The sequence below is a fragment of the Salvia hispanica genome, chromosome 3 (genome assembly GCF_023119035.1).
Source record: "Salvia hispanica cultivar TCC Black 2014 chromosome 3, UniMelb_Shisp_WGS_1.0, whole genome shotgun sequence".
Taxonomy (NCBI): Eukaryota; Viridiplantae; Streptophyta; class Magnoliopsida; order Lamiales; family Lamiaceae; genus Salvia; species Salvia hispanica.
This window is the reverse complement of record NC_062967.1, coordinates 40,206,654-40,230,025: the sequence shown is the minus strand read 5'-3', so window position 1 is coordinate 40,230,025 and position 23,372 is coordinate 40,206,654. Positions and strand designations below refer to the sequence as shown.

Sequence of the window (23,372 nt, the reverse complement as noted above, 5' to 3'; positions counted from 1 at the left end):
AAAGTAATGCATAATCAATACCGTATGCTCAATGCTAACCTACATTGATTAAGAAACAAATATTTATCAAGACCTCGCCTTTCAGTAGATAGCCTAAGGACAAGTCTTGCTGTTAGATCCGTTCAGTGCTATACCACATCAATGCCATCTTAATTCAGTAAGGCTTAGAAATATGCGGACTGACATTGCACCTTTCTCGATGGGTAGTCTAATTCCATCTAGGTTGTGAAATTCTTCTTTTTCTTTGTTTAGGACTGACCGTGTTACCTTAAAGTGGACGCCGCCCACAACCGGTCTACTAAAACAAAGACTTAGACTTTGTTAAGTTAACTTATACATTTAAACATGCATAAACATCCATTAAATGTAAAACATAACAACATTATAAAAAAAATAATCTGTTTTATTCCTTAGAAAATAAAATAAGAGTTTTACGGTATTCAATCACTCGAAACGTGATTTCTAGTATACAAACTCTAACAAGACAGCGATGCAAGCTCCGTCTCGTCGCCACCTCGTCTCCGTCTCGTCCTGCGTCTCCTTCCGAAGAGGCAAGTCGCGAGACGTCTCGCCACGCGCCTTGGCGACGTGGCGAGCTGTGGTTCGTGCGTGACTCCCACTCGCCGGCCCACGAGTGGGCGTCGTTTATATCCGTTAAAATCGATTTTTTTAATTGTTTTTTAAAAATCAGAAAAAATTAAAAAATTAAAAAAATATATATAAAAAAAATTCCAAAAATTATACTCCCTCCGTCCCATAAAAGTTGAGACAAAACTTTTGGGCACGGAGGTTAAAATTTATATTAAATAAATAGGAGAGATGAAAAAAGTAGGAAAAATAAGAGAGAGTAAAGTAAATGATGGAATAAAGTAAGAGTGATTAGATGTTTTGTCTTTTGTTAAAAAAAGAAATAACTCAACTTTCTAGGGACGAAGGGAGTACTAGCCGTTTATAGCCGTGTTTTTCAAATTTGTAAATTTTTTTCAATTTTTTTAAAGCCTCCAATCACTTCTATAATTACCAAATCTTTTCCACAAAATTTTTTTTAGGATTTTAATTATGTATTTTTTATATTTTTAGGATTTTAAATTGTAATTTTATTTTATTTAATGAAGTTTTTTTTTGGTAAATGGATTTGTTGAAAAAAAAAAAAAATGAAATTGAATGAATAGTTAAGAGATGTGATGGTTAGGAGATGGAGGAATGTAGACGATGTCTCTAAGTTAAGAGATGGATTGAAAAAGTATAGTGAGACCCATAAATAGTGACGAGATGAGAGTTATGAGATGGATAAGAGGACCTAATCTATAGTTGATACAATCAATGCGACTTGGCCATTATCTACTGTTGTAACTTGTAGTCATATATACTCTTGACACTTTCTAACCTTGATGGGGCTACACATAGTTTTATAGCGCTTTATACTTTATATTTTCGTACCTGACTGGAAATTATTTATAACTTTTCATAATGCAGAACATATAGCTGACACGTTGATTAGGACGTGTCTTGTGTTGGTTGTCTGCATGAAATTGATAGTACGTGTGTCATGTGTCAAATGTAAATAAATGTAAATAAATCGCTTTAGCCACATGCCTTATTTCAGTGATCAGGTTTCAATTCATATGTTTATTCCGATTCTTAGAAGTATTTTTCTTATTTTGCAGAAGGGTTCTACCAATTCGTTACGATGTCAAAACCCCATTTAACCATTCATTACTATGTGGAAATTTCATTTGCTATCTTGACTGCAGAAGTTCCGGAAGATTCGTAAAGTCAGTCGTAAATTGAAGTCACAAGTCAGTCTCCTTCTAGGACTTGTAAAGTTTCTATTCTTTTGTTTACTTACAACTAATTCTGGTGAATAATTTGATAATACCTTACTCAGTTTGATCATCCTTTCAGGAACGACGAGCATATAAGGATTAGCATGTTCGATGTAAAATAAGTATTCGTGCTTTTGAATATCTAGGTTTACAAAGACTACTGAGAATGATGACCAAAGAATGCCGCTTACTCATAGACATGAGTGCAAACGAACGAGGCAGTATTCTCGTGTTAGAGAGTGCATTCACGTATGATTTGATGGAGAAGAACATATCACCAATTAATTTTAGCTTAAGTGTTTTGGTCACCACAGTTTTATGTCAATAAATATTACTCCGCTAGTATTGATATGCAGTACAAAATGATCTAGTAAAAAAATGCTCAAGCTAGTATTATCAATATGATCACAATAAACAATGATACATATCGAAAAGAGCTAAGAGGCAACACTCATGAAATCATTTTTTGCCTATCTTCATCAACCAAATAGCATTGATTTCGACGCATTTCTAAAACCGATCAACTAATGAATATTTTCTATATCTAATTATAAGAAAGTGGACTAGATGTAATGAGTGGCATCTATTCCAAAAAAAAAAAATAGTCACTATTTAAAAATTATAAAATCAGAAAGTAAATCATAGAAAACTCATCATGATAAATAAAAGCTAAAACAAATATATAAACTATGTCTAATGATAGTTTTTCGAAACTTAAACTACTGGTTTGAGGAGTAATACAAATATCTCCTAGTCGAACTTTCAGCATTCAATTGAGAATGAAAACCATCATACAAATTAATGAAATTATCTTGTTACTAGTATAATCCACGTGGATCTCCATTTTATTTTTCTCATATTGAATATATGGTGATATAGTAAGTCGAAACTAAACCAATTCAATGCTTCAATAAATCATTTATTTTATAGAATATTTTCGTCAATCTTACAACATAAGTTTATTTGGATTGAATTTTATATTTTATTATTAATCAAAGTCTTAAAATATGGAAAGACGCGTGTGCTTGAGCTCATTTAACATGTTCTTAAATTCCTAACTTAGGACTCTCAGGAAGGGCCTTATTACAAAATGCATGTCAATTCAAGCTTAAGAGACAAACACACAACATTGGAGAAAAGAGTGATATGGCGAAAAGAGTGATATGGCTAACGTAAATTAATTTTCACTTTGTAATGTTACTCTTGAAAATAATTATGAAAGCAGTGATGTGGTTCTTGAAAGCAAGAATGAAAAGCAAGAGAGGTAAACCAATATGTCAATATCTTGAATTGTTTATAATTTCATGCATATTGAGTAATCGGTGATGCGATAATTCTATGAGTTTAGTAAAGGTAAAACCAAATAGCCTCAAATCTCCAACTAAACGTAACTATGTCTTCCGATATGATTAATATCTATATTTTCAAACCAACTGATTGTGGATTCATATCTTCTTGCAGAATTGTTAATTTTGAAGCTTTCTTTCTACAATAGTATACCAGCAAAAATAAGTGAAGATTTTACAAAATAGTTGCCCATACATTTTTTAATGATTTGCAATAAGACAATTAAAATAAGAGTAACGTATATATAGTAATAAAAAGTAAGATGAGAAACTAAAATAAGATAAGCATAAATAGTATAATTAAAAACACAAATTAGATTAAATAGCTGGGAGAGAAAGATAATACTCCACATAATTGGACGGACAGAAGTTTCTTCACTGAAATTGTATTTTTTATTAATAGAATTGGTATTCATAGAAGATTTGATAGTAACTCAAAATTAAATTAATAGTAGTAATAAATATCTTTCAAACCTTGTGATAGTAACTCAAAATTAAATTAATAGTAGTAATAAATATCTTTCAAACCTTGTGATCTATCAAATTATTGTCCAAGTGGAAGCAATACTACACCCCACCCCGAAGTTGGAAAATTATCTTCATAGCCCCAACAACTAATAAGCTTATGTTTATTATATCTTTCATGAGAAATAAAAAACCTTTAGCCATATCTAGGATTTGTGCAACAATAGAGCAACATAGTTTGCTGACAATAGAACTGTTAAAGAAAGAACTTTGTATCCTTTCCTCCTAATGGTGTCAGATTTGGACCTTAAAAAAACTAAAAATTGTAAAACAAAAGCAACTGAACCAAGCGAGAAGATAACTAAGCCAATTGTATAAAGTATTAAAGTATTTGTTGCTGCACAAACCACTGATATCTGCGTATTGGTAAGCAGTTTCTCTGACATTAGATCATCGGATAATAGCAGGACCAGAAAAAAAAATCTAATAATCATCTAATGGCACAAAGGAAAGTGGTGCACGAAGATGAAGTAATTAGTGCGGCTGTAACTAAAATTGTAAATCAAAAGAAGGCTTTGATAAAAAAAAGTAATTTGATTGGGAGGTTAGGAAGTAAAAGGAGTGCTGGAGGAATGAAATTGAAATTTGTAGAAAAATTAATGCCTGAATGAATCAAAAAGTAAAAACATAAAATAAAATTGACTTACATAAAATCAGGGACTAAAAGAGTTATCATTTCAGCTGATATTGGCTCCAGGCCCTTATATGATAGAGTCTCCTGGAACCCTGCTTTGAGACAACCAGGGTTTTTTATGAGATTATGCATGTTTTAATACTTCATAACCTAAAACTTTTAAATACCGAAAGGAAATGACGTCGTCTGTGAGCCCTGCTTATCTTCAAGAAATCAAACAAAGCAACTTAATAGCATTGCTCAACAAAGAGACATCTATACTCCAAATAATCCAAAACAAAATAGCCACCGACGCATGCGAACTGCCAACTTGAAAACAAAGAATCATAGCACAAGAGTCACAAGATAACAGCGAGAGTGGGTGGCTCCACTTTGCATTAATAACCTCCCGCTCCTCCGCTTACTCACATATTTTTAGATTTTAATCAAACGTTTAGATGGCTTTAATTATACATTTTTAATTTAATATAATTTTTTAAATTAAATGGCAATCTTGTAAATTTTTTCAAAACTCCCGTTTTATATATTGTATAGATAAGATAGATTAGCTTTTCTATTAATTGTATTATTTTTCATAAGCTAAAATTATCGAGTACTTCTTATTTTCCACTTATTTTTTTGATTTATCAGTTACTAGTATATTCTGTTTATTTTCACGAATAAAAATTTGAATTATAATTATTCTAGCTTTAGGAGAAATTTTGGGGATTAGGGCTCGCTGGATTGAAGAACCACATTCCAACATTTGAGATATGTTGGGGATTTGGTGGAATGCGGAGCGCGCACGGTGGTGGCGCAGGGCTACGTGCCGCCGCCCCTCAGTGACGAGGTAGTAATTAGTTATTTCCTATTCAATTTCTCTTTTTCTGTACTTTGATCGTTGTAGTTTCGATTTAAATGTGGATTAGGGTTCATCTGTTCAATTGATTGGTTTAGCTTTCACTACTCTTATTTCAATTTTAAAATTTTAGCCTATTTGTGTTTATGATCAAAGGATGGCTCTCAGTGATATTGATATTGCTCTAAATCGACTTAATCAATCAAACTGAAGTCTATAAATAATTTTGATACAATTTAGGTAACTAGGAAGAATCCCCACTGCCGTTTGATCTAAAAACGACCAAACATTAGTTTAGATGGTGATGAAGATGCATGAGAAAGCAGTTTTATTACTTCTAACTCGGTAGCAACGACGAGGTTCTTTTACTCCTGATGCTGCTTCTTACTTGTAATTAAAAGACGAGTTTATATTTCAATCTCCGTCTACAACTATGGGGAGTCTAAGCTCTTTCTTTTTCATGGACTGCAAGTTTCATGGTTATGACGAGCTCAAAGTGCCTATTTTTTATGCTCTGTGTACCACGTGACGTGATGTAGCAAGACCACTTCTAGTGACATCTGGCTAATCGCGCTATGCTTTAATTACTAAGTTGTATGTGCTATGCTTTGTATTATGTATTGAAGATGTGAATAATAGTAACATATGTTGATGCTAAGATCAATGAGGATGATTAATTTTCCCAACTTTTTTTACTCTCTGAAAACATAAGTGACTCAGAGGATCCTTACTGACGTAATTAATATAGATGATTAAACATGGCTTACAATTTTAGAATTATTAGATTTAGTTAAAGTTGTAAATTGGGATATCTTAATGTATATTTGGTCACTCTTCATGATGATATTTATGTTATTAGTCATTTTCCAATTATATGTCATATATTGAAGGAAACACAACCATAGAGTCATGTAGCAGTTTATACTAATATGGTGATTTTAGCAAATTCTCTGTATGCACTTCCTTGTTCCAGGATATAGTCCCATATTCATTTTCATACCAAAAGCCTACCTTCTTACGTAAGCGCTTACGTATCGTTTCTGTAATATACACCATTTAATGATCTGGAAAATAAATAATATTTCGCAATGGGAGCGTAAATGAGGACATAGCATTGAATGCATATGTCCATTTTACTATTTTCGGGTGGAAGTAGTAAATACGTTTTGCTGTTTTCTTTCGATATTAACAAAGTTGGCGAGACACGTCTCACTACTTTGCGTCTCGAGATGTGTATAAATACCACCCCATCCTCCTCCATCTCATCCATCTCGTGCTCAATAGTCAATACATTGGAGCTCTTTTTATTATCAAGGGCTTTTGTCACTGATGAATTACTCAGGAGGGTTCACAGGTTCAACCTAATTTACCTCTGATTTTTGTGATTGTGTCTGCTTTCGTGTGATATATTATTATTGAATTTTGGTTTGGGGTTTTTTCCGCTGATATGTTCCAATTTTGCCCATCGGTTGTTTCTTTTATTTAGCTGCTCAGATTTTTTTTAAGTATGCTTATAGCCTTCTGCGATCTGTTTATGGCCATTTTTATTGACATTACTATCCCCAATGCACACACGCAAACACCTGAATCTGAAGAGGACATAAGCCACTGAAAAACTTTTGGTTCTTGGTATTGGTTTGAATTAACAAGTAAGTTATTGACCAATGTGGCCTTTGTATATATTGACGTTGATTGAATATCCATGTTTTGCAGGGGCTGGAGATCGAAAATGGAAATCCCTTGTGAATCTGATGGAAAAAGCGCTTGGGGGAAATGAGGAATTGAGGATGCTACCAAGTACGAACAAGAATAAGAGGCACCTAAGTGGTGGTATTCTTCCCCTTTGTAAAGATACAGGTATTTGTTCATTCCCCCCTCCCCCCCAGAAAAATAAAATAAGAAATAAGCAATGGAACATATTTTGGCTATAACTTTCATTTTAGTCTGTAATTCTTTCACTAAGCACAATGAATTCATTGCCATCCCTGCCAGATCTGATGACAGTATTTTAGTTCAGAATTTCGATGTTTGTTTGTAATACTGAGATACAAATTGTTTGTTTTGTAGGATGGTACTATCCATCCATTACGATATGGAGAAATTGTTTGGTACCTTTTCGTCATTAAGGCTGGAATAGTCTTATGAAGTGGTGGAGTGGAGTATGTGTTTGTGAGAGCGCAAGCTTGACATCAAAAAGATGCTTCTGCTATGGCTAGCTTCTTAACCACACATCTTCCATGCCTGCCTTTGTCTTGTCTCTGAAGGATATAGCGGTGAAACCACTGGTTAGAGGCAAATTATAACCCAAATGAAGATGGACTGTGAATCTCCACTATGTCCAAGAAATATATACAAGATTCTAAATCTTCGATAGGTGATGGGTTCCAGTGAGCTGTTGGAATGTAGGAAATAGACCTCATTGCAACTTTAAAAAAATATGTTATCGAATTGCATAGGACCTTAGTGAGTCCTGCGTAATAATGCTGGATGCGGTAATCCTTGCAAGTTTTCTGGCCATCTGTTTCTCCGCGCAGTTTATCTCACTTTTGTAGTTTGAGGGGTTTTCTTGTACCAAGAGGAAGTCGTGTAATAGGTTAAGATTTGGATCCAAATGTTATGAATCATCTGTAAAATCACATGATTTTGATATCATATTTGACCTTTGCTTATGGTAATTGGCTGTTCAATTGCTCCAACTTCAAGAGTAACGCCTATTCATTTATTCTTTTCAAATAGTCTATGATTTGCCATTTTGATAGCTACAAAATTATACCCCAGTTCTAAAACAAAAATAACTTCGATCAAGTTTATGGCCAAGTATTATAGGAGTAGTATTATTCTCTTTTGCATCAGAACAAGAGTTAAGATTGATTGTATCCAATAATCTGAGTGTAAAATTTTCATTAAAAACTAGCATACACAAATGTAGAACTCGGGATCTATAGATCATTGTTAAGTATGTTTAGTTTAAATCCTTAAAAAAAAAAAGTATGTTTAGTTTAATATATGAGTAAAGGCTAAAATTGGTCCCGAACATATGGTCATTTTACCTTTTTGGTTATAAACATTATCTTTTGGATTTTTTGGTCCTGAACATATGGAAATTTGATCATTTTAGTCCTCCGTCAACATTTCCGTTAAAAACTAACGGTAACGGGCTTAATCTCGATTTTGAACAAATTAAACTTTTAATTCTGATTTTTTACTCCCTAATTAATTCTCTAATTATTTTTATAATTATTCTTTTAAAATTAAAATTAAATAATCATTTAGACAGCATGCTCAACAAGATCAATCAAACTATCGACGTTAAACGAATAGTCATAAATTGAAACACCCCTGGGAGAGGATCCTCTGCTATGGCTAAAACACAACTAGTTTTAGGCCAAATGTGAGCAATTTTGTTTTTTCTTCTTTCTAATTCTACTACTACTCTATATTAGATATTGCTTTTATTTTATCTTTTCTTTTATTCTTTCAGTCAATATATATCTTATTGGTTTTCTTAATAGTGCTGCTATTTATTTTTAAAATTTAAGAATATAGTACTCCCTCCGTCTCATAAAAGATGTCATATTTGTGGGACGGCACGAGATTTTAGGAGATTTTATTTTGTGTGTTAAATGGAGAGAGAAAATATAATTTTTATATTCATGTGAGAGAGAACTTTTTCCAACAAGGGAAATGTGACATCTTTTATGGGACAAACTAAAAAGGAAAGTGTAACATCTTTTGTGGGATGGAGGAGTAATAAAATATGACTCGTTATAATTGTATAAGCTCATAAATTATTTACTATAGTATATAAGCTCATAAATTACCCAATCTTGCAGTGTTCATAAATTATTTAATAGATATAATTATCAATAGAATTATATTTTAAATAACATAAAATTATCACATTATACTACAAAATTATATTATAAATGATAATAAATTATCACTTAAAATTATACTACTTCCTACCTTCCAACTAAGTTGAGTCTTATTCATTTTTAAGATGTCCCAACTAGATTAAGTCATTTCCTTTTCTTTTTTACAAAAAAGGCAAAACATCAAACTACTATTACTTTATTTCGTCATCTACTTTACTCTCTCTTTATCAATTCTACTTTATTACCCTCATTTAAACACAACTTCTTAATCTATGTGCTCAAAAGTTATTACTCAACATAGTTGGGGCGGGGGGAAGTACTCCCTCCGGCCCCGATTAATTGTCACTCTTTGACCGGGCACGAGTTTTAAGAAATGTAAAGAAAAATTGGTTGAAAAAGTTAATGGAATGTGAGACCTACTTTTTTATATTGGTTTTATAATAAAATGTGAGTGAAGTGAGTTAGTGGAATGTGTGATCTACTTACCATGGTAAAAATGAAGTGTGACAATTATTGAGGGACAGACCGAAATGGAAAAGAGTGACAATTAATCGGGGACAGAGGGAGTATAAAACAATCTTGAAAAATATAATGATCACATTGTACAATCTAGTGATAATTACTTATATATTAAGTTGTGAGATTATTTAAATTGAAGGTGTTGACTATGACAAATTATGACATAATTATCCATTTGAGATTGAATTGTGATATTCAATCTCATGAATCAAACACATTTTATATTAAATCCCAAGATACAACTTGCAAATCGAACAACCCCAACTAATTTACGAACTTCATAAGATTAATTACGTCGGATATCACAATAAAATTATTTTGAATAAACTTGCGAGAGTAGTCTATCATTAAGCGAAAACTCATGTATGTTACTCCTTAATTCAAAAACTTCACAATAATTTTGAATATTGTGTTTTTAACTCCTACTCTACGCCAGCATAAACTTATCATTGTTTTAAATAATTTGTATATGAGCTTATAAAATAATAATGAGTTATACTTAATCACCCTTATTAATAAGAAAAATAAGAAAATAGTAGCACCCTTATTGAAAAGAAAGAAAGAAAAAAACATGAAAGAAAAATTAAATTATATGAAAGAAAGAAAGAAAAAACATGAAAGAAAAATTAAATTATATGAAAGAAAGAAAGAAAAAACATGAAAGAAAAAATAAAAAATGAAAAGATTGAAATAATAAATTTCTTATTAATAAAGAATTTAAAATTAGAAGGAAGTGAAATAAATCAGATCACATGTGGACTACGTTAAGTTACAATGACTGAAAGAATAAAAGAAAAAAATAAAACAAAAGCAATAGTATCAAATAGCATAAGAAAAAACAAAATTGCTCACATTTGACCTAAAACTAGGTCGTATCCTTTTCACAGCACCCCCTGCTGTGTTTTAGCCATAGCAGAGCATCCTCTCCCAACACCCCCCCTTCCCCCGCTGCGAATTGAAAACCGAAAACGAAAGAACATAATTGTGTAAAGAACTTATCTTGCGGGTTGAATCGAGGTGGTTCGGGTTCGTTTTGGGGCTAATAAAGAAAATAGTTGACTAATCCCTAATTAGTGTAATTAATATTTGATTTGATCTTTTCTATAATTATTTCCCTTTAATCATGTATTTTATATCTATTAATATAAGTTTAGGGCCCAAGTCGATGATGATTTATCTCTTTATCTCTTCTCTTGCCTACCCACGTGATGGAAGTCCGATGTGTCATTCCGGCCCACACGTGAGGGGGCGTGTTAAATTCTCCAAATCCTTGTCCCACATCGGCTTGGTGATGATCCTAGCTCCTCTATATAAGTGTGTATAACTCTCCCCCTTATGAGGTTCTTGTTCGTGATGGTTCCCAATTTCGGGATCCCACTCTTTATAGGTGTCTCGTTGGGGCACTTCAGTACTTAACTATCACTCGACCAGATCTCTCATATGCTGTCAATCTTGTCAGCCGGTTTCTACAATCTCCTACAGATGATCATTTTCAAGTTTTGAAACGCATCCTCCGGTATGCCAAGGGAACAATCCATTTCGGCATGTCCTTCACTCGTCGTACTGCCTCTTCCATTATTGGATACTCGGATGCCGACTGGGCTCGTTGCATTGATACTCGGCGCTCTACATATGGATATTCTATTTTTCTTGGGGGTAATCTCGTTTCTTGGAGTGCAAAGAAACAACCAACAGTTACTCGTTCTAGTTGTGAATTTGAATATCGTACTATGACCAATACTGCTGCTGAAATAGTATGACTCTCAAATCTTCTTCATGAGCTTCAGTCCTCTCAATCCTCTCGGCCTCAGCTCCTCTGTGACAATAAAAATGCTATCTTTCATAGCCAAAATCATGTGGCTCATAAACGAGCTAAGCATATTGACCTGGATTATCATTTTGTTTGGGAACTTGTAGGCTCACGGAAACTTACTACCCAGTTTGTCCCATCTCATCTTCAGCTTGCTGACATCTTCACCAAGAGTCTTCCCCAACCAGCTTTTGAGTTTCTTCGGTCCAAGCTGTGCGTGTGCCTTCATCCCACGCAACGCTTGAGGGGGATAATAAAGAAAATAGTTGACTAATCCCTAATTAGTGTAATTAATATTTGATTTGATATTTTCTATAATTGTTTCCCTTTAATCATGTATTTTATACCTATTGATATAAGTTTCTCGAATCACCAATTCACGGTAATTCCCATATCAATTCTCACAGGGGCGTTTTGGGGTTGATTCGGTGATGAACGGTGGCTGTCCGAACACGTTCGGAGGCGGTGAAGAACACCGGTGGCTGTTCAACAGCAGCGGCAGTTTCTAGTGTGAAGCAGCGGCGGTGTCCCTGACCCTGTCGGCAAGCAGCGAAAAGCGGCGATCTCCGCCAGGGTGGACAGTGACGGAGGCTGCTCGGTACAACAGCAGAGGTTGACTTCGGACAACCAAGACGGGGCTGTTTTGGCGGATGAGACCCCCCGCGAGCTGACCGGCGGTGGAGAGTGAAATTGGGAAGAAGGTAGCGAAACCTAGGGTGCACAATTTGGGGGTTCTCGCTGAAATTGGGTGACGGAACAGTGGTGCACAATCGGCTTACACCTTGATGAGAGATAACATCCCTACTGACTTACTTGGAGGAAATGTTGGTAGGGATGAAGAGAAAATCGTGGACCGAGACTTTGGTGGTTGTAATGGCCTAAGCATTAGTATTTTATAGTACATCGAAACTGTACGCATTTATGGACGAAGATGGAACCATATCAAACCATGAATGGGTTGTTCTTGAACAAGTCAGAAGGTGCTTTAGTACTTAGTTCAGATGTTAGGAAAGCTTTAAGCAGTTTTATCTGATGAATGATGAATCTGTTCTTTTATTGTTAAATCTTGGAAATAGGAAAATGCATACATTCCCATTTTATTGCTTTGGACTTGTCATTTTCTTTTCTAAATTAGATGAAGATTTGACTCCATATCTCTGAATCCAATTGTTTAATTGCCTAATCTAAAAAAATAAGAAATCTATACTTCCCCTCGTTATTGCCTTGGACTTGTAGTTGCTACTTTTTCATAATTAAATTTCAAGATTTCCCTCCTATAATTCCCCTGTTTCGTACACTCTCTGAAGTCAATCATCTATACTCAACAGAATTGAAGTTGGCTGGTGGAGTTACATGGTTTTCTACTTATCAATATACGAAATTGTAGCTTACTAAGTGGGTTACATAATCTTGTCCTCTATATTGAATAATGTAGGTAGCTACACATCTTAGTATTCATCTATATGGTATGTAATCAAGCTTGCTTGACCTTTACATGTTTTTGTAGTCATCTACACTCGATAATACCAAAGCTAGCTATCGGGCATTTATTTATAACTTTTCATCATGCATAACGTATACCTGACACGTTGATTAGGACGTGTCTCGCTCTGGTTGTCTGCATGAAATTGATCGAACGCGTGTCATGTGTCAAATGTGAATAAATAAAGGTCCATCCTCCCCTTCATGGTATAGGAATTTCTTTTGCTTTCTGCTAGTAGTGTATATTGTAGAAGGTTTGCTTTTTATTTAGGAGTGTCTCTTTGCTGTGATGATAAAAAATTTACCATGGTTTATAAGAGGTATGGTTATTGTCTTGATGGTTTATAATTTTCTTTTTGTGATTGTTTTTGTGAATGTATGGGGTGTTTCTATCTTTTGAGATTGATATTTCCTTCCCTTTGTTTTGCAGGGTTAGAAGATGGAAAATCAAATTGTTGTTGGTGAATCTGACAAAAGACAGGCTTGTGTCCGGGATAGACAATGGAGGGATCCGAGCCTGCTATCAACAAGAAGTAGAGATTGATTATGTCACACAAACTAAATGCATAGGTATGAGCTGTTGCATATCTTTAATTCCTGCTGTTTTGTTGTAATTAGCTTTTATGTTAGTGTAGTGACCAAAAAAGAGAGAGATAGAGAGATGCATGATCTTTCAATTGATATGTTTATTCCAGTACTTAAAAAGTATTTTTCTTATTTTGCAGAATGGTACTACCCATTCATTACGATGTCAAAACCTCATTTAACCATTCATTACTATGTGAAAAGCTCACTTGCTATTTTGACTGCAAAAGTTAAGCAAGTTTTGAGACATCGATTGTAATCCGAAGCCACGAATCCTCTCTATCCAGCACTTGTAAAGTTTCCATACTTCTATTTTCCTACAATTAATTCTGGTGATTAATTAAATAATGCCTTAACCCAGTTTGATCATCCTTACAGGAATGGATCTGGTGGCGGGAATGAAGGTGAGAGAAGGAACAGAGCTTGAGAAACTGCTTAATTAGCAGAAAATTCATATAGACTGGATGGGCTCCGGTGCAGCAACAACGAGCATAGAGGATAAGCATGTTCGATGTCTTGTACTTTTGAAGTATCTAGGTTTACAAAGACCACTGAGCCCATGACTTGTTTGGCATCAACGAGTGCCACTTACACAAAACCATGAGCATGGACGAACGAGGCATTAGTCTCGTGTTGGACGGTTCATCCACGCATCAGGATCAAAGCTTGATAGTTGGCCAAATATTTAGGCATTTGGTACAAAGCATGGTGCATCCGAATATGGATATCATATGAATCCGATTTGATTGTTATAATTTTTCTAGTGTTTTGGTTACACTTTTTTTCTTCTTAAAAGATGGTACTTCATTTATCTTCATGATGATGAAGAACTTCGGATCTATTAGATGGAGCAAAACATCTTACAAAGTTACACTTCATTGTAAAGTGTTTTTGGACTTTGGTTACACTTGAGAGAGTTTACTTCTATATTATTTGTATTATAGGTAAAAGAAATTAGATGTGCCAAACTGAAATGTTGTCATCATTCATCTTCATTCCTAATTAAAGGCTTTTATTTTTGCCCGTTTCATAAAAATAGCTCATTTTTTTTTATGAAAAGTTCTCTACAATTCATTAGTCATATTACGATTTATACCATTATGACCCACTATTAAACATTACTCCCTTCGTCCCATAAAAATATGTGCACTTTTCATTTTCAACCGTCCCACAAAAATATGTGCATTCCATTTTTGGAAAGTTATCAATTTAATAATGTCGGTCTCACTATCCACTAATCCTATTTTAACTATCATTTTCTTCCCTCTTACTTTACCATACCATTCACTTCATCTCCTTACTATACCAATTTTATCTTAATTCTCGTGTCATACCTATTTCTCATACTTTTATGAGACAGAGGGAGTAATAATTATGTGGGTCACACTATCCACTAACATTATTTTAACTATTCTCATCTCTCTTGTTTTATCAATTATTATTCATTAATTCTCGTGCCGTCTCAAATGTCCAATTTTAATCGAACAGAGGGAGTATGGAACTAATTTTTTTTTCTTAGAATTAAAAATATGACAATTTTTTCGTTTTTATGCAATTTAAGGGTTACTCCCTCCGTCCCCATTAGTCGGCACGACACCAATATTTCCAACATTAAAACTTAGAGCATCCGCAGCGGTGGCGTCCGTCCGTCCGTCCGTCCGTGCCGCTGAGCACGAGCTCGTCCATCCGTTGCTGCGAGCTCTCCGTCCGTGCCAGCGGCACGGCGCTGCTCTTAGCTAAGAGCACGTCCGTGCCGCTGAGCAGCCCTACGTGGTGTATTCTTATTGGCCAACGGCTAAATTCGATTTTTTATTTATATTTTTTTTAAAATTCGAAATTTATTTAAAAAAATGTTTTTAAATAAAAAAAAATATTTTCCCACTTTCCAAAAAATTATATCCATTTTCTACCCACTTTTAATTTATTTTTCAATTTTTTCCCCCAAAATTCACATTTTCATCTATAAATACCCCCACTTCAACACAAAAAATTCTCATAACACTTTAATTATAGGAATTTTTAATTTGTAGGATTTTAATTATGTATTTTTTTATTTTCTAGAATTTAGTTTATGTATTTTTATTTTTTAGGATTTTAATTATGTAATTTTTATTTTTTAGAATTTTAATTATGTAATTTTTAATTTTTAATATATTTTTTATAATGTAAAAATGTTTTTTGCAATTGAAATATTTAAATTGAATAATAGAATAGTGGAACCCTTGAGCTTGTCCTTAGCTAAGAGCACGGATGTGGGTGTTGTGCTCTTAGCTAAGGACAAGGAGTAGAAGTGGGTCCGGGCCCACCTCCGTGTTCTTAGCTAAGAGCACGGATCGGGATACTCTTATGCCAACTTCAATTAATGGAAGAAGGATGGAGTATATAAAATCGAATATTAATTTTTTTTTAAAAACAAAATAGGTGAAGATATAATTTCAGTTTTTCAACACTGTATATTCATGGCATCAACGCTGGTAGTGATGCCCCATTTCCCTCTTTTTAAACCGCATGTTCACACTCGGATACCTACAATCAGCACCGTCTTTTCACGCGCCGCCGCGAACGCAATGGCCACCACTGCTCACGACACGGTGGTGCAATACATTGTGCTGCGGAGGGACCTAATCGACACGTGGCCGCTGGGGAGCGTCGTAACGCAGGGCTGCCATGCCTCCGTCGCCGCCGTTTGGACTAACAGAGACGATCCCGACACTCTCTCCTACTGTTCTCCTTCCAATCTAGATTCTATGCACAAGGTTACTAATTTCAATCTAATTGTTATTCATAACGATTATTATTATAATCCGGCAATTGATTAATTTCGACCTAGATTAGAAGATATTCGCTTTAATTTTTCAATATATTCACGACAGTGAGTGTGTGTTGACTCACTGTTGCTGCTATCTAGTTTGCTTAATGGAGTAGCATTTGACTTGATGAGAATAACTGGATATTGAGTAGTTTGTCTAAGTTTCTTTTTTAGGGGGAGCTAGTAAATCATAGTGGAAGCAAAGAAATTCTGCTTTTAAGAGGAATTGGGATGATAAAATTTTCACAAGCTATAGAGTTAAGCTGCTATTCTGTAAGTGATGCACATGTTCAGCTTCTAGAGGGAGGAGGAGGTTGGGGCAGGTTTTGTCATAGCTAGTTATATATTGTGACAGGGATAAGTATTAGAAGATACCTGGTAAAATCTGTATGAGTTTCGGTTGAATGAACTGGTGGGAGTGACTGCAATGTGTGTGCTCGGGTTCACATATGTAGACGGACATAGGCCCGAGAGCTTGAAGGAGTTCAGGATTAATCGTGGATTCAGTTTACTCGTTGTTAATTGCACTTTGAAACTTTGATATGCGTCATATTCCTTCTCAGGAAATTAACTGACAACAAAATCTGGTGAAATGCGCTCTTTTATGCCAACTGCTTACCCCAATGTTGGATGATTACCATTTCGAGAAACTCAGAAAAGACGGATATTGTCATTGTCAGATCGAATGTCATATTATGTTATATGTTATCCGAGGATATCCATGACTGGGGAGCAATTCAAATCATGTGTTCAATTTCTATAGGAATGATAATTATCTTTTGTGAACTGCACTTGCCATTCTTGTGACGAACTTCTTACTGTAAACGCAGGTCACTCTTGAAGTGAAGGGTGAAACTCAGTTATTAAATTTGTCGGAGAAGCTAAAAGCTGGTGGCGTCGCTCATAAACTGTGGATAGAGCAACCGGGGAACATTGCCACTTCCCTTGCCACCAAGCCTTACCCCAAATCCACTGTATCATCATTTTTCAAAAACCTTAAGCTCTGTAAGTGATGAGATCTATTTTTTTAGAGCTTTATTTATTAATGAATTTGGATGTGTTTCTTGCTTAAATCGAGTTACCACTTTAATTTTTGTTGCTCTACTGTCAGTGACAACATGTCTAGATAGTTTCGAATAAACAAAAATACTCACTTAAGTAGTAAACTTCTTCCTATTTTATTGTTCCAAAATTGAACTGTAGCCAGCTCCCCTCCTTAATGGTGCAGATGAAATAAAAAGAGGTGTTGAATTCATGCTAATCACTTGAACAGTGACTTGATAATAATATTATCCTAATTTCATTTTCTTCGTATTTGAGATGAATATATGGAGCTTGTAATTATTCTGGATGTGTGTATTAATTCATGCTAATCACTTGAACAATGACAACTAACATCCCCCCAATCATGAATAATATACACACATAAAAAGGAAACACATGTTTATCTCAAAAAATATGAACAAAAAATCAGGTTAATTCAGTTTCATAATTATATGCCGATTTATTACACTATCCATAGTTCCATACAATATACACACTACTAACTTCCGCAAAACTACTCAGCCCCAAAACTAAACCTTCATAACTGACAAAAAAAACATAAAAAAGGAAGAAAAATAAGAAGAAAAATAAGAAGATAGAAAAGTTAAAAATCATGGATAATCTGGAAAAGAGTTATAGGGGGACTAAACGCCTTAAACAGATGGAGCAGTAGAGTTTGCGCTTAGTTTTGAAATAGAGCGGCACGAAGCAGAATCTCCAGTTGCTCTGCACGTCCAACGCCTGCACCATTCCGCCGCAGTAGGGGCACGCACCGCCCGCCACCTGCCGCCCAATCACCCTCTCGTCTTCATCGCACACGAACACCAAACACATCTCTACTGATTTAGGTTTTGGTTCCTTTGAAATGAAATGATTTTGATAGCCTGATTGAATATTTTTTGAGCTAAAGGTTGAAATTTGATCGTTTGTGGAGCAGTTGGAATATTGTAGAGGATAATATAGAGACGTTTGAGGAAAAGAGGTATTCTGGTTCTAGAATAATCTAGAAAAAGGAGAATATGGTCAAATTAAAAAATATAAAACACTTATCCAAAACCATCTGAAAAGAAATCAGCTAGTTGAAAATTTTAGAAATCTTAACATCCATGATTATATGAACATTATGCATTCAAACACAAAAAAATATGTGTTTGGCCTCCTCCAAAATCTACTATAGTAGTAAGTTTTTTTGTACAGATCAACTGGTGCTAGCTGAAACATTACACAATCACCAAACCATATTCAACTTATCATTGCTTGGGTTCACTTTTAAGCTGTGGTTACTTATGCTCCTGTCGGGCTATGGCAGTTTCAAACGCTCCAGCGAGCGCTCTGAACTTGTTTCGCCTCTGCTCGAGTGTCATCTCTTCAGTCACGTTGTTGGAGAGTGCCGTGTCCTTCTTTTCTTGAGACAGCCTTGGTGCTGCTTCTCCGTCTTCTGCAACTACTTCAACTTCTTTCTGCTGGCTGCTGTTTCTGCTGGCCTGTTCTGAATCTGCCGGACATTCAACATGTTGTTCTGAGCTCACCGGAGATTCAGCCTTGGCAGCATCAGCATCATTCACAGCTTCAGCTTCAGCTTCATCTTGTCCTAAAAGTGTAGGAGACTCAATCTTAGGCACATTGTCATCACTTTCTTCACAAATTGCGGGGCTTACGGCCTCGCCAATGCTGGCATCGCGCTGCTCTGAGACCGTATCATCCATTTCTCCTTGAGTTTGTTCATTGCTGCTGTCCAGTTCTTGATCTGGCATCCCTGCTGCATCTTCTTCATCTCCAACAATGGGTGATTCTTCATGATCTGATGAATCTTTTTTTCTTAAAGCAGTTGCAGTTTCAGCCTTCTTGCTTTTACTTGCAACGGCGGCGCTCTTCTTTAGAGTGCCTACAGCCCTAGCATACAGATGCTGTTTCCCAGCTTCCCTTGTCCCTTTCAATCTCCCGTCGCTCTTGGCTGAGGCCACGGCCCTACCCGCCCCGGTCTTCCCGGAAATTGAGGACCACCTGGACGTCGGGGTGGGGGAGACACCACGTGTTTTCGTGGTCCGGGTCGGAGAGGGTGACACGCCGCGTGTTTTCGTGGTCCGGGTCGGAGAGGGTGACACGCCGCGTGTTTTTATGGTCCGGGTCGGGGAGGGGGAGACACCACGTGTTTTCGTTGTCCGGGTTGAGGAGGGGGATACGCCACGTGTTTTCGTGGTCCGCGCCGGGGAGGGGGCCTTGTCGAAGGACCTCCTCCGGGCTTCCCCGGATGAGTGGGACGACGAGAGTGTCGGCTTGAGGTAGTTGGGGGTGGCTTTCTCGCTTGTGGAGACGGTTTTGGAGGTTGATTTGAGATGAGAGGTAGAAGGAGCTCTCTTCTCCCTCACAACAGAAACATCTTTTTTTCTTGTTGACATCTCCACACACCACTTGTTATTACCTGCACTGCACTCCCAAATTAACCAGAAAAACAATACTTACTTTTTTTTAACAAAATAATTTTTATGTACAAAAACAATAACTTTTTTCTTAAACAAAGAAAGCTCACACAAATTTTTTTTTTGTCATAGAACAATCTAAGAATTGTCTAGTTCTTTGTTCTTTTCATTAAGTCAAATTATCTTTATGTCAATGCCAATTAACTTGTATTTTTTTTGCACCTTCTTTTGAGGTTTGTAATGATAAAATCAAATGTATACAGATTTAGTAAAAGCTTAAACTTGCATCGACTATCCAAAATATAGACAGAAATGCTAAATCAAACAATAATGATACGCACCTTAATATTCAATTGAAAGAGCGATTTGTCATTTGAATGTTGAAAAGGAAGAAGAAAAGGAGAAATATGGGTTTGTAAGTTTGTTAGTGGAAATACAGAAATGGAAGATAGAGATAGTTTTTCATTTTGCAGCAATTGGTTTGTCAAATGAATGCGTAAATCGTGCACAACCCAACATAAATTTGGACGTGGGAAATATGGATGTACGTACTAATTAAATTGAAATTATCATACTAAATTAAAGGGTAGTTATTGTTTCAAGATAAGGAATTGGTTGAGAACCTTTGATAATTCAAATATTTTCTGTGTCTCTAACTTTGTTTCGCAGCTCAATCTGTTGTTGGATAACGACTAACGAGACCCTTTCATGTAGACAGGGATGGGTAGCACTACTCTTTAGGTTCCGCATACAAGGAATAGAAGATGACTCGTGACCTTACTAAAATATGGATGCTCATATAGTTATCCATGGTATTGAAAATAAAGTGACAGATCCAAGAGCTCAAACCCAATCGGGAGGTGTAAAAGAAAATATATTTTGGGCAACTTGAAATTTTTGTTCGAGGATGGCACCCCTTCTTTCTATTATAGATGACTGAATATGTTAACATTATAGATCCATCCGAATGTGTGAATCCAAAAAAAAAAAGTAAACTATATGATGTCGAAACTTTTGGTATGTCTTTGTAATTTTTGGTTGTTTGGCTTCTAGATTGTTGATTTTGAGTTATATACAAACTATATTAGGATAATGGAATTTAATTAATTAATGTTGGATTTTAATTAATTAATGCAAATAAAATCTAACAAGTTCATGGATAAATAAAATCTACACTTTTTTAACAAAAAGATTCCTTGCTTGGATTGATCGCGTTCACTTAATAGTTTACTACTTACTTTACTAATTGTGTATTAAAATGCGTGTCGTTTCTAATATTTCTATTTTTTGAATATGGAGGGAGTAGTAGCATATTAATTTGGATCATATTTTCCCCGCATATCAATAATGTATTTCCATAAATCATGATAGAATTCGTTCTTTGTACTTTGTTGTTGATTCATTCACCCCTAATGGTTGGTTTTGAGTGTGGAGTTTGTTTTTTGTGCTGTCGTTCTTCCCCTTTTTTTTGCAATTGGTCGGTTGTTGCTGCTTCTTAATTGTGTTGTTGTTTCAGCCTTTTTATGTTTTGAAAAATATAATGAAATGCCTTATGCAAACACCTCAAATAAAATAATCAAGCTTTTGCATATTTCTCTGCACCAAAGTTTTCATATTTTTATTCGTACTGCAGTTAATTATTTCAATAATTGTTTGATTAAGGAAAGATATAGTACAATTTTATAGTGAATCCCACCAGAACAAAATGAATATCATGGGACCCTTTTCCCACGGGAATTTGTCATTTGATGTAAGATTTCAATAAATTAATCAAGAAAGTGGGACTTAATCATTCCAAGTGTGTAATGATGCCCAATAATACATACATTAATCAAACACCTACTCAAGCCCCATCGATACAAAATGGCTAAAAATACGACCCAAAAAAAGGAAGATGGGACACAATTAAATAAAACAAACATTTCTATCATTATAGAAATAGATAAAATAAATTTCATCAATACAAAATGGTTAAAAGTAAGAACCAAGAAAAGGAGGATGGGACACAATTGAATAAAATAAACATTGTATCATTATAGAAGTAGAACAAATTAAATGTCATCAATACAAAATGGCTAAAATTACGACCCAAGAAAAGGAGGATGGGACACAATTAATTAAATAAAATAAGTATTTGTATCATTATTGAAATAGAACAAAATAAATGTGTTAAGGAAGATACACTTGAATGGGTTAGAACTAGTCCAAGTGTTGCAATGCACGTTGTGGTTAGTGGTGGGGTTTGATTATTAATTGGTGTAATCCACAATATGAATTACCAAATCGGAGAAATCCCATAAATTGATTCTACTACAACTATTCTTCTTGCTTTATCTATGACTTCTATTCAAAAGGAAAGAGGGCCTTTAGTTTTTTTACCCAATTTTGGTAAGACCATCAAGTATTATAATTATGATCATACTTTAGATTTTATGGTAAATAGGGTGGTGTGACATTTATCGAGTTTTTCAATTATTTAGATTGTACCTTTTTTGTTATATGTAAAGTGAAAACTATGAAATCATTGAGTCACTATATTTGGAAAAAAAAAAAAAAAAAAAAAAAAAAAAAAAAGGACATTGTGGGTGTGTCTCAATGTGCATTACTTACTTGACATTTTTCAAATATCCTAATAGATGTTTTACTTATTGTGATAATTTAATAGTGACATGTTTTTATAAGGATAAATTGCCAAAATATCATAAAGTTTGGTCAAATTATGGTTTAATTTGTCATGCAATTTTAAAAATCAACCAGAAAACATAAGAATCTTGGATTTGTTCTCAATTCTCCCATAAGGGTTTTTTAGTGAAATACTATGTGATTTGGAAGCTGAAAAATTATACACACACATCAGGGGTGATACACATCACGGGTGATGAATTAGAAAATGTTGTCTTTTAATAAATAAACGACTTCCTCGGTTGAATTTTTCACCATGATATAATCAAGAACAAATTCAAAACGACTTCCTCGGTTGAATTTTTCACCATGATATAATCAAGAACAGATTCAAAACTTCATAATTCTAGCTGATTTAGAAGTATGAGATAAACTAAAATTTGATCCTAGTTTATAAATATTTTTTTTTTACTATTTGTCCTTATAATTATATGTTAGTGTAGTCGTGTGTATAACATACTTACCACAATTTGTTATATAAAGTGTGTAAACGACAAAATGTGATAATAGGCAAGTGTAATCGTGTGCATTTAACCAACATATAATAGATTCTTTTCAAAAAAATTATAGTAATAAAGTATTTGTAAGATACCGTGCAATTCTTTTAACCATTTAATATGAACGAATGTTTTCGAGTATTATATTTAGGGATATATGCATGTATCTTATGTTAGGCTTCATTAGGAATGAGATCTGATTTTTAGGGATATGCAACTTATATGTTAGGTGTGGGTGAGTTACGCACACAAATATTTATTGTTTTGATATTGCAAGGGTTAAAGACTTAAATTATTGTGGATTCTGATTTTGGTCATGGGGGTACATTTTGTTGAATAAAGGAGTATATCAATAATAAAAATTTTGAATGGAAATATTATTAATTTTATTATAGCATGACCAATTTGCCGCTAGGCCCGTTACTACCTACTTTTGGATATAAATTATTATAATTTGAGTAAAGGTCAAAATTGGTTCTG

At 34.7% G+C, this 23,372-nt stretch overlaps 3 protein-coding genes and 1 long non-coding RNA gene across 7 annotated transcripts; 2 read left to right on the top strand and 2 right to left on the bottom strand.

The window, feature by feature from the left end:
- Nucleotides 1–1,602: 1,602 nt before the first annotated feature.
- On the top strand, nt 1,603–2,171 carry LOC125216265. 2 transcript variants are annotated; one of them, XR_007175395.1, is made up of 2 exons: nt 1,603–1,799; nt 1,906–2,171. It is a non-coding gene; the product is annotated as an uncharacterized LOC125216265 (long non-coding RNA). The 2 variants fall into 2 exon arrangements; XR_007175396.1 differs by having other exon boundaries at nt 1,603–1,820.
- Nucleotides 2,172–15,855: 13,684 nt separating this feature from the next.
- Nucleotides 15,856–20,740, top strand: LOC125210788 (putative peptidyl-tRNA hydrolase PTRHD1). 3 transcript variants are annotated; one of them, XM_048110376.1, is made up of 3 exons: nt 15,858–16,196; nt 17,080–17,254; nt 20,432–20,740. In XM_048110376.1, the coding sequence occupies exons 1-3, from the start codon at nt 15,900–15,902 to the stop codon at nt 20,452–20,454; spliced, it is 495 nt and encodes a 164-aa protein (XP_047966333.1). In that variant the 5' UTR covers nt 15,858–15,899; the 3' UTR covers nt 20,455–20,740. The 3 variants fall into 3 exon arrangements, with proteins under 3 accessions (XP_047966335.1, XP_047966333.1, XP_047966334.1); XM_048110377.1 differs by having other exon boundaries at nt 15,859–16,196; nt 20,428–20,740; XM_048110378.1 differs by lacking the exon at nt 20,432–20,740 and having other exon boundaries at nt 15,856–16,196; nt 17,080–17,322.
- LOC125210789 lies at nt 17,709–18,244 on the bottom strand. The gene has a single exon (XM_048110381.1). The coding sequence runs from the start codon at nt 18,125–18,127 to the stop codon at nt 17,927–17,929; it is 201 nt and encodes a 66-aa protein (XP_047966338.1). The 5' UTR covers nt 18,128–18,244; the 3' UTR covers nt 17,709–17,926.
- On the bottom strand, nt 18,302–20,092 carry LOC125210787 (flocculation protein FLO11-like). Its single transcript, XM_048110375.1, has 2 exons — nt 20,055–20,092; nt 18,302–19,715 (listed from the first exon to the last, which is right to left on the bottom strand). The coding sequence occupies exon 2, from the start codon at nt 19,690–19,692 to the stop codon at nt 18,574–18,576; it is 1,119 nt and encodes a 372-aa protein (XP_047966332.1). The 5' UTR covers nt 19,693–19,715; nt 20,055–20,092; the 3' UTR covers nt 18,302–18,573.
- Nucleotides 20,741–23,372: the final 2,632 nt, after the last annotated feature.

What these genes read in the sequence shown, in the direction of transcription:
- LOC125210788 (XM_048110376.1), top strand. Translation starts at nt 15,900, where the DNA reads ATGGCATCAACGCTGGTAGTGATGCCCCATTTCCCTCTTTTTAAACCG. An exon ending in ATCTAGATTCTATGCACAAG is followed by an intron (nt 16,197 to 17,079) that starts GTTACTAATTTC and finishes CTGTAAACGCAG; the next exon opens with GTCACTCTTGAAGTGAAGGG. An exon ending in TTTCAAAAACCTTAAGCTCT is followed by an intron (nt 17,255 to 20,431) that starts GTAAGTGATGAG and finishes TCATGTAGACAG; the next exon opens with GGATGGGTAGCACTACTCTT.
- LOC125210789 (XM_048110381.1), bottom strand. Translation starts at nt 18,127, where the DNA reads ATGTGTTTGGTGTTCGTGTGCGATGAAGACGAGAGGGTGATTGGGCGG.
- LOC125210787 (XM_048110375.1), bottom strand. Translation starts at nt 19,692, where the DNA reads ATGTCAACAAGAAAAAAAGATGTTTCTGTTGTGAGGGAGAAGAGAGCT.